Source organism: Micropterus salmoides, unplaced genomic scaffold (genome assembly GCF_014851395.1).
Source record: "Micropterus salmoides isolate LMB-PRFRI ecotype aquatic unplaced genomic scaffold, ASM1485139v1 Ms_hic_scaffold_9, whole genome shotgun sequence".
In the NCBI taxonomy this organism is placed as follows: domain Eukaryota; kingdom Metazoa; phylum Chordata; class Actinopteri; order Centrarchiformes; family Centrarchidae; genus Micropterus; species Micropterus salmoides.
In genome coordinates, this window is record NW_024044681.1 from 21,728,957 (window position 1) to 21,743,136 (window position 14,180).

At 39.5% G+C, this 14,180-nt stretch overlaps 1 protein-coding gene across 2 annotated transcripts in view; it reads left to right on the forward strand.

Moving 5' to 3' along the window:
* Positions 1–14,180, forward strand: part of LOC119895716 (stAR-related lipid transfer protein 13-like) — a 55,798-nt gene that overhangs the window by 11,976 nt on the left and 29,642 nt on the right. For both annotated transcript variants that reach the window (XM_038708992.1, XM_038708994.1), the window contains one exon: positions 2,027–2,057. In XM_038708992.1, coding sequence (XP_038564920.1) covers positions 2,027–2,057 — 31 coding nt within the window. The remainder of the gene's footprint in view (positions 1–2,026; positions 2,058–14,180) is intronic.

The following is a 14,180-nucleotide window of genomic DNA, read 5'->3' on the forward strand; positions in this document are numbered from 1 at the left end:
TTTTAACTAAACTGTATACACATTAAAACTTTACAAATTTAACAATTTCTGTGTGTAACCAAGAAATCTTTTCCCACTAAAGATATCCTGGTTTTACCCAGATCTGTTTACATCTTCAAAAGAGCATAACAATTAATTAACTGGGTTTTGACCTGCAAGTCACCAAATCAGTGCTCAAAGAAGTTCAGATTCGGATTTGACGTCTGGTGATGGTTGAGGGAAAGCTGCAGTCTTTGCCTCTCTTAGCCTGATACAGCTGCATCGCAGGTTTAGACTCATTGTCCTCTTTTTACAAATTATGGTAAGCCTCTGCAGAATACAGTAGCACATTGGTTTGGCCAGTGTGCAGTTGATCCTGATGTGTCAGAATTATATGTTGTGTGTGAGTGTGTGTGTTTGGATGTGTAGGTAGGTAGAGAGAGCAGCAGAGGCTGTGGAATCAGACTGACGCTAAAGGGGTTTATTTTTCCCTAACCGTGACTGATAAAGTACAGCTGTCCAAACTCACACACACACACACACACACATACACACATACACACACACACACACACACACACACACACACACTCACAGATACATAGTGTTCTTCTCAGCCCCAAATTTAGAGCATTTTTTCTTTTTGTTTCAACAATTTTTGTTTCATATGTGCTGTTTGTGGAGCCTCTGATTATACTGAACCACTGGTTTGAGAATCAGTCAGCAGTAGAATATCGATTTACTCTTGAAACTATATATAAATATATAAATTAATGATTTAGTTTAGGTTGCCCTTTTAATAACTGGCCAGGGACAATAGATGAAAATTATTAGTCTATTATATTATTGATATAGTATTGGGTTATTGGTCATCATTTCATTAATACTAAATATAGATGAGTGGTGGTTGATGTTCTCTGATTACTAAGAGACCTCTTGATTGTTCAATTTACTGCAGTTACTGCAAGTAGTCACCGACATGTGAGACGCTGCTTTTACATGAAATTCTAATTTTAGTAAACTTCTGCCTCTTGAACTGACAGTTGTTTGTTTAGTAATTTACTGTAGATGATCTCAGGGCTGAGGAAAGCCCATGGGAATCCTGCAGAATTTCCTGTGTAATTGCACAAGTGCAAGTGCATCATTAGTTAAATCCCAGCTCCTGAAGACCTTTGTAGAGATGACAGTGGCAGCATTCATGATGCACTGTCTGTGTCACGATAATGTTTTACACACTGGTTAGGAAATTAATCTGAGTTCCCTGATCTTATGGTTTGTCAATGCTCGTGGATTCTGGGACTTTTTAAGGAGTGCATTTATGTGTGTAATGTACTCCTCATGATCAGAGCCTAAGCTTTCATTTCCTGTGTTAATATTCTAGCTATTAAATATCTAAGTCATGGGTTGTTGCTGGTGAACGCTACTGCTACTGTTCTTGATCTTATTGTTTTCCCATGCTCTTTTTCTTGTTATTATTATTTGTCATCTGCTGCCATCATCTTGATTACCTTTTCTGTCATGTCCTGTTCTTCTCCTTCTCTTAGTTCCAAGTTAGCTCACAGTCTCACACAAAGACGCACAGACACAGGCAACATCCTTTCCAATTTCCTCAAATTTAATTGCATCATTTATTATGATTTAAGTTGCTTTTTCTAAAAGGGGCTTTGGCCTCATTCATCAAGCGGATGTCACCCAATTTAAAAACACATTCTTCACATGGGATTATTATTTTATTTTACTGTAATTCCAAAAGAATCTGGTTAATAATCAAACAAATAAGCTATTAGGGCTTGGTGGGTTTTCATATGATCCTATGGCCTAAACACTTTGGAAATCTGTTCCTTTTGGTTGAACCAGATTTGAAATTTGGGTCATTTTCCCAGCGTAGCTACTGCTGCTGTCCAAGGGGAGTGAGTCATTGCCTTAGACTGATATTGAGTTTACATTCTCCAAAGCTTGAGAGTGTTATTGTGAATCTGCTGTTTGTATGATTTATTGCTTTTGTTTTGGTACTCATTGTGTATTTCTTCTCTATTTTTCATGTCAGGCTGCTGCAAGGATGACCAGTGGATCAGCAGGTACGATAACCCTTGTGAGTGAGTGAGAGTGAGAGTGTGTGTGTGTCTGTGGTTTGTGTGCATTCAGTATCCATTCAGTTGGATTGTTTGCATTCCCGCGTTGGGATAAAACCGAACTTCTGGGAATGTCTCCCACCGTATTCCCAGCCAGTATGTCAAACCTCAACCACCCAGAAGTAATGATATACTGTTTCTACTATAACACACTCACACGCATGCACACACATACACAGCCTTGCCCTTTACACATACACAACACATGCATATTCAGGTGCATAAACACAGATATGCGGGCAAGCTCATACAAAAGAAACACAAACACTTTGTGCTTTGAGGTTCTGGCTTGTTGGGATTTGTCATGTGATAACACTCAGAAGCTTATCATCCCTTTAGCAAAGCAAAAACAAGTTTTTGTAATTGAAAATATATCTTGTGTCAAAAAGAATATTCATGTAATTTGTTTCCCTTTCCCCATCTGGGACTCAAGTTCCCAGATTGTGATACAAAAGTCTGAGGAGATGATTAACGAGTCCAACTCTGACCCCTGTGCATATCTCTTATGCTCAGAGTGTGTCCCTTGTGATTGACATGCACAGGCGTCATGGTACTGTAGCTAAGTACAACCCAGGGAGATGTCTCACATTCGCTTCGCTGCGGGATTGTTTATTTTTGTGTGTTTTGTCTGTACGTGTGTGTGTGTGAGAGAGAGAGAGAGAGAGAGAGAACTTGCACATCCCTGTGCTTGTGTGTGTGTGTACGTGTCGTAACTGTTGGGGCGCCTCCGATCATGGCACCACCATCAGCAAGGGTCACATTACTGTCAATGATAGTCCACAGAGGAGAGGTGCAGTGTGGGTAATGAGGCCCCAGAGGCTGCAGGGATGTCAGAGGTGATGCAGTCGGTGAGAGTGTGTGTGTTTGCGAGACAGAAAGAAACATTTCATGCAAACATGGCAGCGCTGAGGGAGGAGTGCATATTAGTTTCATTGTTTAGGGTTTCATGCTTCAGGTTTGTTTTCTCAATTGAGAGTGTTTATTTTCTCTTGTGATATAAGGAAACACTTTGGCTCTTTGACAGAAATCCTGTCTAATCAATCTGTGTTTGTCGGGCTGTGTGGGCTGTGTGTCTGAACTGCAAAGGGACAGGATACGATATGCACATATCTCTGCTCACATAGCTGACATTCACTGTGCTCTCTGCCAGATAAACAGAAGTTTTAACCAGAACTACCTGTGTTCTCTGCAGGGGGGCCTCCTTATCGGGCTGCAGGTTGTTGTGACCATCCTCAGCGTGTACCTTTGATGTATTTTTGTAGTGTGACTTTTGTCTTAAATGTCCGTGGGCGTGAGCAAGAGAGGGAATGCATGCCATGTCGGTATGCGGTTTAAATTGAATCTGCCCTCAAGCCGCGGAGGAAAATGTTTCAATCCCTGCAAAGATGAAAGGATTTATTTTCAATGCGTTGTTTTCTGAAGAATTAATATGCAATAACAGAGTATTTTTATATAGATGCTTAAGCGCTTTGATCTCAACTTCGTTTGCATTTCAGTAAGCTCTTAATCTTTGAGGTCACTTCCATGGTGCAGACTTACCTCACTTGTACTACACATGCTCAAAACCTTGGCCGTCTTGCTTTTTCTGAAGTATTTGTAAATTTGACTCACCCTTCATTTATGTTAATAGCATGATTTGGGGACCTATTTCATTATGTAATATGGAGTATGGAGAGTTAAAACAATTCACTTGCTTAATCACATAATATGGAAAATTTTAATAATTAAATTTTTCCCCCTGTCAGAGAGCATAGCAGCAACAGGTACAGATGATAGCATTATATTGTTGAAAAGATTTCTGTGCTGGACTATTTTATACATCGTACTTCTACTCCCCCAAAGATACATGCTGCCTTCCTGAATTTTACACATTTATAGGACAAAATCAGAAGTAAGACAAATGTAAGTCTTGACTAAATCGTATTATAAATTTAATTATACATCTGTCAGTGCAGACCAGCAGTCAGACTAATAAAACACTTTTTTAGGACTTGAAACAAAGTTTAGGACTCGGGACTTGTTGCACTTGACATGACACTTCACGTGGGACTTGAGATTTACTTATGACTTGCAAAATAATTATTTTGTACACCTTTGATCAATAACAATAACTGTCACATAATAAAAGTGAATGGTTCCATCACAGAATGCTTTACATCAATTCAAGAAAAAGAAATCTAAAATTCATATGGTAATATCAAAGCAAACATAAAGGATTCTGTTGTCTGGAGTGGATAATGTGAATAATACTCTTTATGTACAGTATACCCTACATAAGCATTATATACATTTGCTGTTCCTGGAATGTGGACGGAGTCCAGCATATGAATGTAGTTTTATTCCAGCTATTTATTCCAGCTAAGTACACTACTACTGCTCTGGCAAAAAATTATCGTTCAAAGATATTTTAAGACAGTGCTGCTATTTTAGAGCAGCTGATAAGCTTCAAATGACCTTGGCATGAACCACTGACACACATTCTCTACACTTTCACTGCAGTCTGTGATTATAAAATAAAATCCATCAGAATGTTCACGTTATTAGAAAGCGCTTGGTTAGGCTGTGGGAAATCTAGACCTATGGCCTTGATGCCCTTTTAGTGCATCCCTTGCATGTCTGTAAGTTTTTAATATGTCTAACTGGAGGGATTCAGCTGATTTATTGCTCTTGCAGACTTCTGACACATTTGCCTCAAGACAGCGTGATGCAAATACTTAATCTAAATGTTTTCCCCTCGTTTTAGTTGTTAGTAACATCGCAGACTCTCTTGACATTTTGTGTAAAAGTAATAAAAGTGTCAGAGATTTTTGTGTGTCCATGTGGCTATGAATGTCATCTTATGTGTGTGTGTATGTGAGAGACCATTAAAAAAAACTACCACTGAGTGTAATGCATAAGATACCTCACACAGAAAAGCAGTTGGCTCAGCAATTAACTTGCAATAAACCTTTATCACTTAATGATTGTGTTGTGTTGTTAAAGTGTGTGTGTGTGTGTGTGTGTGTGTGTGTGTGTGTATATTAGTGGTGATGTGTAGACCCACCAGAGTGCATACGTTAAAGGTTTGTGATACTAGGAGGTCCCTTATTAACTCCATGCTTAGTAAGTGTGCCTGTCTCTGTGTGTTGAACATTGCAGCAGTGTGCAGCAGTGCTTTAACAAGTGTGGAAGTGGATTTGACTGTAGTCCCGGTCTCTCCCTGTTTCCTTCTTCACCTTTCCCTTTTCATTTTCTCTCTGTCTTTCTCTGCTCTGAGCTGAGTCTTTTATGACCATAACTCGACCCCCACAGTGTTTGTTTTTTGTTTCTGTCTATTTTCTGTCTTGATTTGTTTTACTGTAACTGTTTGCTGTGTTACTGTTTTTCTGTCTCCCTAAGCCTCACTATGAATCCTGTGTGTTGCTTCCACTGCCTTTTTTCTTTTCAAGATGACTTGACACACACACACACACACACACACACACACACACACCGTCACATATGGATTTTTTTTTTTACTAGGCGTATTTAAAAACATATTTGATTGAGGAGCTGTATTGAGGAGCATATATTCGTGCAGCACCTCCTCTCGCTCCCTTGCTCTCGAGTAACGTAACTTTTATTACTCAGTAATAAGTAAAGTAATAAATTATTAGGCTACTAATAATATTACTTTTTCAAGGAGTAATAAGTAACTAGTAATATATTACAATTTCTGAGTAACTTGCCCAACACTGGTGCTGGGTAGACAAGTTTTAGAGCTTTTTCACTGAAAACAGCTGCCTGCTCCAGCTGGAAACAATACTGATGAGATGAGACTAAACCAAAACAGTAAGTTGTGGGCCATAAAACCAAAACAAAGAGCTGAAAAATGGATAAACCCTCCGCAAAGCTAAGAGGAACTACAGAGTTGGGTGATAATTCTCTGTGAGTTTGTCATTATGCAACTTTAAGTGTTTTTCTAACAATTATGGGAACATTTAGCCTTGTCTTAGCAAATGTACATATATATACATTACTCTTCAGTAATAACTATAATTACATACCCATAATGTTTGTGATAATGGGTGCCATGTTCAATTAATCAGTATATGTTGGAATTATGGTGATAGTTTAATTGCAACAAAAATACCATTATCTTTGACAGCTTTGAAGTAAAAACCTATGTTCACATGAGCCTCTACTACTCAGCGCGTGTGTGTGTGGTGGCCTGTGTGTTTGGCGACACACATATGAGTGCATATTTGTGCATTGCCTATACACACTTGTGTGTTTGTGTGTGGTCCTGTAACCCTATACTAGCACAGAGTAAAGGCTTGAGGAAGGAAGTTGGTCCTTGAGGATTTTCCTGCAAAAATTCTTATTTTAACAGCTAAAAATCTCACTATATGTGCATTGCTCCAAAGTATCTTTAAAATGAGACACTCTACAACAAGGCCTCCTATCAGCATATAATCTGCGCTCCCATGACCTGTCGAGTTTCCGCTGTGTCCATTAGCTATTGTTTCCCCTTGTGGTCCTGACCTTGGTCCTGCTACTTCCATACCACAGTCTGCACCCCATAGCCCTCTGCACTCAGCTTTCAACCCCCCTTGTCTCCAAATATGATGTCTACCCCTTCCCATTTAGTTCCATACTTTATACCTTAGGCTGAGTCTGCTTCCCATATCCAGCCCAGGTTTCCCCTATTTCCCAGCTGTATCAGCTCTCCTCCTTGGTTGTTAGGCCAAGACCATTGCTTTGTGTCTTCCAGCCTCAGGCAGGCCACCGTGATAGCCATCTCCTGCTGTTTGTGATTCTTTCCAGAATAGGAGGTGGAAGATGTCAACAGACTTATCTTCACAGGCTGGTCAAGGGAAGTTCTAGTTGCCCAACTATGGCGACAGGGCCTTCAGTGTAACCTCTGGAATGCTCTCCTTCAGGGTTCACACCAGTGCACATCTGTTGGTTCTTTGAAGTCTTTTCTTGTATTAACTGGTTTTGTGAAGTGTCCTTGGGTGACTTGAAAGGCGCTGACAAATAAAATGCACTATTATTATCACCATTCTTGTTGGATAGACACTCTTTGCTCCTGGGCAACTTTCCTCCTGGCCCATATAGAGCAGCATTGGTGGAGTTCAGCTGGTGCAGAAATGCTGATGAGCTAGCAACAGACGGGTGTGATGTTAGCTCTTTGTAATGTTGCTGTCTCAGTTCAGGCCCTTTTGATGACACATGATAAGCATACGGTTGCTATAATAATAAAATATGTGTCACCATCCTGTCCTGAGTGCTGTGTTTTTGGGTTTTGATTCTGAGGGTGTGTTAGTATCTGCATGTTAGTCCTGTCATCTGTTCCGTTTAGTTCTCTGTGAGTTTATTATCAGGTAGGTATCTGTCATTTAGTCAGTGTTTTGTGTTTTGTGTTTCAGTCCTGTCTGTTGTCTTGTGTCTAGTTTACTCTGTATTTTGATTTAGGTTTCTCTGGATTTTGGTGTTACTACTGGTCTGTGTACTTCTGTGTTGTTTTGCCCGTGTTTGCTCTGAGTTCTGTTTAATCCCAGCTTCTGTTTTCCCTGTTGGTTGTAGTTATTGGTCATCTGTCTGCTTGTGCCTGTCTTAGTTTGTCGTTTTATATTTCTCTGATATGTTTAGTGTTCAGTAACTTGTGTTAGGTCTGTTCCCCCTCAGTAATCTGCCTGCCAGTCTCTCTGTTTTTCTGTCTCTCTGCCTGCCTCTCTCGTCAGTCCTGATCCCTGTTACCTGTGTTGCTCCCGCCCTGCTCGTTAGTCCCTGTGTATAAATGTTTGGTGTTTCTGTTCATTCCATGTCTGATTATTGTAGCGTGCATACGCACTGTTGTGTCTTGTGTTTGGAGTGTTCTGCCTGTCTCTGTGTTGCCTGATTCCATTGTTTGGACATCTTACGCTAAAACTGCATTTAAGCCATTTTTGTGTTTTTTGGATTAAAGACCTGTGCACCTTCAGTCAACTCTCCAGTGTCTTGTGTTTGGGCTCTCACCTCCTCTGCGCTCACCCACGAATCCTGACAATATGAATTGTTTCTTCCAGTGTGATGCCTGCTGATCAAACTCAAATATCAGGCAGGGAAGTCTGAATAGTTTCCACTACTTTCTCCTTCTTCACTGGAAAATCAAATGTCTTCAAGCTTTTAACAAAAATGACTTCACATTTTCACTGTTTTCCTTTTTGTCTTAATTTGGTTCATCGCTCTCTACTACCATTGTCTGTCTACCCCTCCTCATTTCCTCTCTTGCTGAGTCTCCACTGGCTTTGCTTGCTCTGATGCTTGCTCTGATGTATCAGAGTCAAGGGTCAAGTTAACAACATCACCTCTGAATATTAAACATAGCAAGGATTTTTGAAATAGGTATGTACAAAAGCAAAGATCTATGAGAAAGGACATATTTTCTTTGTTCAATTGAGATTTTTTGTTGCCTTTATATAGAAGCAACGTTATATGATAAATATGAAAATACAGTTTTCAGTTCATGTTCGGTTTCACGATTATGAGTGAACGCATAAACAGATGTTGTGATTTTAATCCTGCAGCATTGCTTTGAAAATGCTTTTTGAGGAAGTGAGCAACATATGGAATTAACTGTGTGATTCATACTAAAATGATTAGGTGTGTGCTCTCAGGGATCACTAGAAACAAATAGTATGAGCTACGAATTTAGGTCAAGGTCACACAGTGCCATCTGTTCAATGGTTTCATTTAATCTGGAGGTTTTCCACTTTAAGTAGAATAGCGGTGCTCACGGAACGTAACAAGCTGCTGACAATTTATTTTAGAGGATGTGGAATGCTTCTGGATTCTTCAGTTGTATGAAGATGATTCTCCGTCTGGATTCCTCATTTGTTTAGTTTTGATTGCAGGGTATCTCAGTATTTCAAGCATTTGTTCAGGTGACAGACAATGTTAGTGTTGGTGATTCAATCTCAAACAGTAGAGTCGAGTGAGCTGAGCAGCTTGGCCTGAATGATTGAGTGTTGCTGAAAATAGAAGACAGAGGCCGGCGAGAGAGTGGCAGGGAGGAGTAGGAGGAGGAAGTTGAAGAGGGTACATGGTAGCTGAGCAAACATGTAAATTTCAAGAAGCTGGGACAGAGGAGTGGGTTGGACAAGATGCTTTTGTCACAGTCTTTGATCACGTGATTGGTTAAATTATTGATCAGCCTGAACTTGCTAACCCACACTCTGTGTGCATATGCAGCTATTGACTTTTTACAGTAAGGCTATCACGATGCAGGAGAGTCTTAGTGATGGAAAACCATGGAAAATGTTTTTTTTATTTTTTTTAGGGATATCATGTTTAAAATGGGCCCTGCGATGGACTGGCAACCTGTCCAGGGTGGTACCCTGCCTTTCGCCCGATGGGATTGGCGCGAGCCCCCTGCGACCCTGTACGCAGGATAAGCGGTTGACGATGGATGAATGTTTAAAATGGACAAATGTTTTCAATATTCAGCTAAAAATAATACATTCAGTTTTCATTAGTAATTGTGATTTAGAAATACTTATGTTGTAGTATTTTTCTCTATCATCTCTATCCGTTGGCGACACTCTAACAAGAGAGTGCTTTGAGCCTCTTTGTGATCATCACATGCACTTTGTGCAGTATTTCTGACCCTGGCTCATCGTGCCGCTACAATTTTCTAACCTAAGATGACCTGACAGCAAGAAGAGGGAGAAACTGGACCTCCTCCCACTGCTCCACCATCTCCTTCTCCTACTTTTTCTGCCTCTAGAAGACAGCAGCCTTCTCCAAATCCCTTTCTGTAACCACTGCAAGATCTGATTGCTCTCCTGGCGGAGACGCCCATGCTCTGCTGTGTATTTGTTCTGAAAATCAGATCCCGGGTCTGTCCAGAACATTTCTATTGGGCTGCTTTGATTGGCTGCTTGATCCCTGGAATGTCTTAGGCTGGTGTTTTGATTGGCCACTGCTGTGTTCTCTCTCGCTACCCGGGGTAGAGGTTGACCTCAAGGACCAGCTTACCGTCCACATATCATAGCTTTCAACATCACAGGGGAGAAACACAAAACTGAGCCTGGATCAAAGTTATTGGAGGTTTTGTAGTTTCCCCACAGAAGTGTTTTATTTCTAACCTGTGGCCTCTTTCTTTCTCAATCTCAACCCACAATCCATTCTGTCTCCACAATTTCTGGTCAAATAGTGTCCCACAGTAGTACAATTACCTTGCTAGGTGTTCATTTCTCTTACAAAAGAGATAGCTGGGTAGAGAGTAACACCATAGTGTCCTGTCCCACTCCCATGACAGTAAAATAAAAAAATCAGAATTCCTGTTCCGCCCCAATCCTGTTCCTTATTTCAAAAATAAATCTGAAAATTTATGTTAGGTTTATTCATATTAGAACTGCACATTTCTATAGAAAAATATAGGATTCCTGTCCTGCAATTTTTGCAATTTGCAAAATTTCAGTCTCAGCCACCCATTTGATTGTATTTCTAACTGCAACTGTGCTGCAAGTGAGGTACTGGTTCTATGAGAAGTTTTATTCTCTAACCTTTAAAGCTCAGTATGATTCTCCTTTCTAATTAGCTGTCTGACCCCTGTCTTTTTGAGAAACTCTGAACAATGATTGTGTTAAAGCAGGTAGGACAGGGGTCGGCAAATAAGTCTGACATCGGGCCAAATTTTTTTCAAGTCATTAGATGGCAGGCCAGAACATAGTCAATTTATTATTTATAATCCACCATTTACTGTGTGCCTGTTTAGCTCAGGCAGTAGTGCACAGGACTCCTGTTCAAAGGATGGTGTTCAATCCCTACTTACTTGATGCTAGTGTTATATTTCTCCCTTTTCAACAAATTGATTATGAAGAGATCGTTTTACATGTTCACATTAAGCATAATGCAGGAGTGTGTTCCCCTCCACGATTGGTCCAAATCATCCAATGGGCGCTTATTTTCATTCCCCCAGTATCTCCAGGCACGGGAAATTTCTGTGTTTCTCATTCAGGAGAATCCGATCTCACGTTTTCTGACAGCTTTTTCAGAGGTGTGTCAAGCAAGCAAAGACATCCTTGCGCTTTTATTTTGTAGGCATAATCACTTAAGAGGAAGTGATTTAAGAGGAAGTGATTATGTGAGTAACTTTTGCTGTCATGACTAAGATCATCATTTCAGCCCCAGGCCGATTTTTTTCGCTATCAAAGTAATCTGGCCATGGGCCAGATATTATTGCTGCCGGGCCAGCTTTGGCCCGTGGGCCGCCTATTGCCGACCACTGGCGTAGGAGAAGCTACGGTGGCCGACATGCTCTGTTGAATCTTGTGCTAATATACACGTGGTCCTCCATTTGTCCAAATTTCACTTCTCTTCTTACTTCTAATAAACCAGACAACTACTACTGCGACCACTACTTCTTCCTTCTTCTTTGTACATATTCAACGTAGTGATGAAACACGTTATGTAGAGCAGTTTGTCTGTTTGGGCTACTGTAGAAACATGTAAGGGGGCCATGGTGTATGTAAATAGAAATGGCTCATTCTGTGGTAATAAAAACATAACGGTTCATCGTGTAAGGTCTTTCTAAAATATTGAAAACATAGTTATATATTATATTGCAATTCTGTCAATATAACCTCCTAAATATTACAAACTGGACCTTTTAAAGGTTACTGTTGGCTGTGCTGGTGATCCGTTGTTGTATGTTATAATTCCTTGTTTGCTTATAGAGGTTGTAAAATCACAAACTACCTATTTTTCCTTAAAGGGGCACTCTAACGATTGAGTAGGTCACTTCTAAAAAGTTTTGGGACTCACAAGAGACCGATTAAAAAAAAGAATGTTTAAAAGGGAAGCAGTGAAGATATCCTGACTTTTAGTCTGTAGTAAGAAAGCTCCCTCCAGAGCCTCAGAAGACATTATACAGCCGTTTCACAGGCTCAAGATGCTTAAACCTAAAAATCAGTGGTGTTGTCCTTTCCAAAAAATAGGCAGTTCTCTCACAAAAATAGAAACAAGGAACAATCGGGGACCTTCTCATCAGTGATGCAAATTCTGGGTCTTATCAGTATAAGATTTTACATTAACCTTGCAGTAATTATGTGCAAAACAGTGTTTTGTGAAATCTATATATTGTCCCTGGAAAATGTTTTGGGACAATTTTTCATTAACTCCTCTGCTTATCCCAATATAGTTACCAAAGAACTGTAGTGAGGGCTTAAAAGGATTTAAGAAAACACAGTTATGTCGGGTGGCTCTGATTTTAAGCCTGTTGTCTCTGGCTGCGATAATGTGCTAAAATCCCATAATCCTGCAGCCCACACACATTTGCACAGGGAACAAAGGGCACAAGGTAATATGTATATATGTGTGCAAATGAAAACAGAATATTTATGCATTCACTTGTACATTAGCTTATACTTTATATTTGTATGGATTTGACGTCTTTACACAATGTAGTATGTATGGCTCTTGTGTCGAGATTACTGACCGTCACGTCAGCACTGTCTTGTACCATCGGGGTTTATGTTACACTTTGGTGTTCGGCTGTGTTTCATGCTTGAAAAATAACCTATTTTCGTACGTGTGTGTCAGTTATGCTCTACTTTCACCACACACATACCATTGTACAAACAACATCACAAATGTGCGCATGCAATCTGTCGCAGAGACTGTATATCTGCTTTGATTAAAGATATTTTTTGGTAAAATAATCCACATATTTTGAGTACAACAGAAAGAGACAGGAAAGCTTTCCACCATTCAGCAACATGCCATTTAACTACGACACATAACCCTTATAGCACCTTTTATTTGAGTACTTGAATATTCCTGTTAGCTCTTATTACAGTAGAACTGTCACTACCACACTAGACAGATGTGCTTTTTTCTTCTCCGTGAATATCTGAGACAAAGGAGAAATGTCAGCAAAGTTTAATTCTTTTGTTTTGCAATAAACTGCAGGCATAACTGGAAACTTTAGGAGTCTGTGGTCTGAAATAAGGACCTTGTTTTTATCTTTCATGACTCTCTAAGACATTTGGGTGTGTTATCTTTTAGTTCAGTTTTGCTTTATTGGCATGAATGTCAAAGAATAATATTGCCTAAGCTTAAAAGATAATACAAAAGAACAATTAATTACACTCAGTTCATAAATAATTTATAATAAATGAATTAAAATAAAAAATATAAAAACAGTAAATGTACGTGTGTAGTTGTGTGTGTTTAAATAAAAATAAATAACTAATTAATAATTCTTATTCCTGTCTCATGCTCTCATCATCATCTTTTCATCATTCTCTCTTTTCTCAAATCCTTAATTGTTTTGCAATGGCACACACAGGTTCACTACCTCCTCCCCTGTCTGCTTTTCAGTCCTCTCCTCAACATGATTTGTGCTGTCCCACTCAAAATATATGCCGGCACAACTGTATCCATTACCTACATCTTCTTTGAAGGGATCCTTAATATCTTCATTTAGAGAACAATGCCATATGTCCATATATGTTGTGGTTTTTTGCCAGCTCGGAATACAAACTCAAATAAAGCTGATCCACTGTTTCAGATGCTTGCATCTGTGTTCAAAATGGATAATATGTGAAAAGAGCTGAAACAAGTCATTTTTTGAAGCAAAAGTTCTTCAGCTCCTTATACGACTGCCTTTATGTTATGTGTGAATAATAAGTAGTAAATTTCTTTCTCTATTCACCAAAAATACTTTCCCATTATTCCCAGTTTCATTTTCATTCATTTGAGTATAATTATATGTGAAAGAAACGTGTTGTGTGACTTTCAAATTTCATCCTGTTTTTGCAAAACTAATGATTGTGAATCCCATTGAGCTGTTTTATCAGAAGTGTTATAAACAGAGTCATTTCATCAGAAGTTTTATTCCACGAAGTGTGTCATTTAGCATGTTTTAGTTGTTCCTTTTGTCCCACACTTGATCTTCTACATGTCTGTTTTACTCTCCCCTCAGCTCCTCTGTGCCTTCCTTCTCCATTCAGCCACTCATTATTCATCTTCCATTCCTTCTAAAACAGTTTCCCTCTCAACACTGCTGACTGCCAGTGCCAGTCGTGAATCTCAGCAGTGTAACGCAGGAATATAAATCAC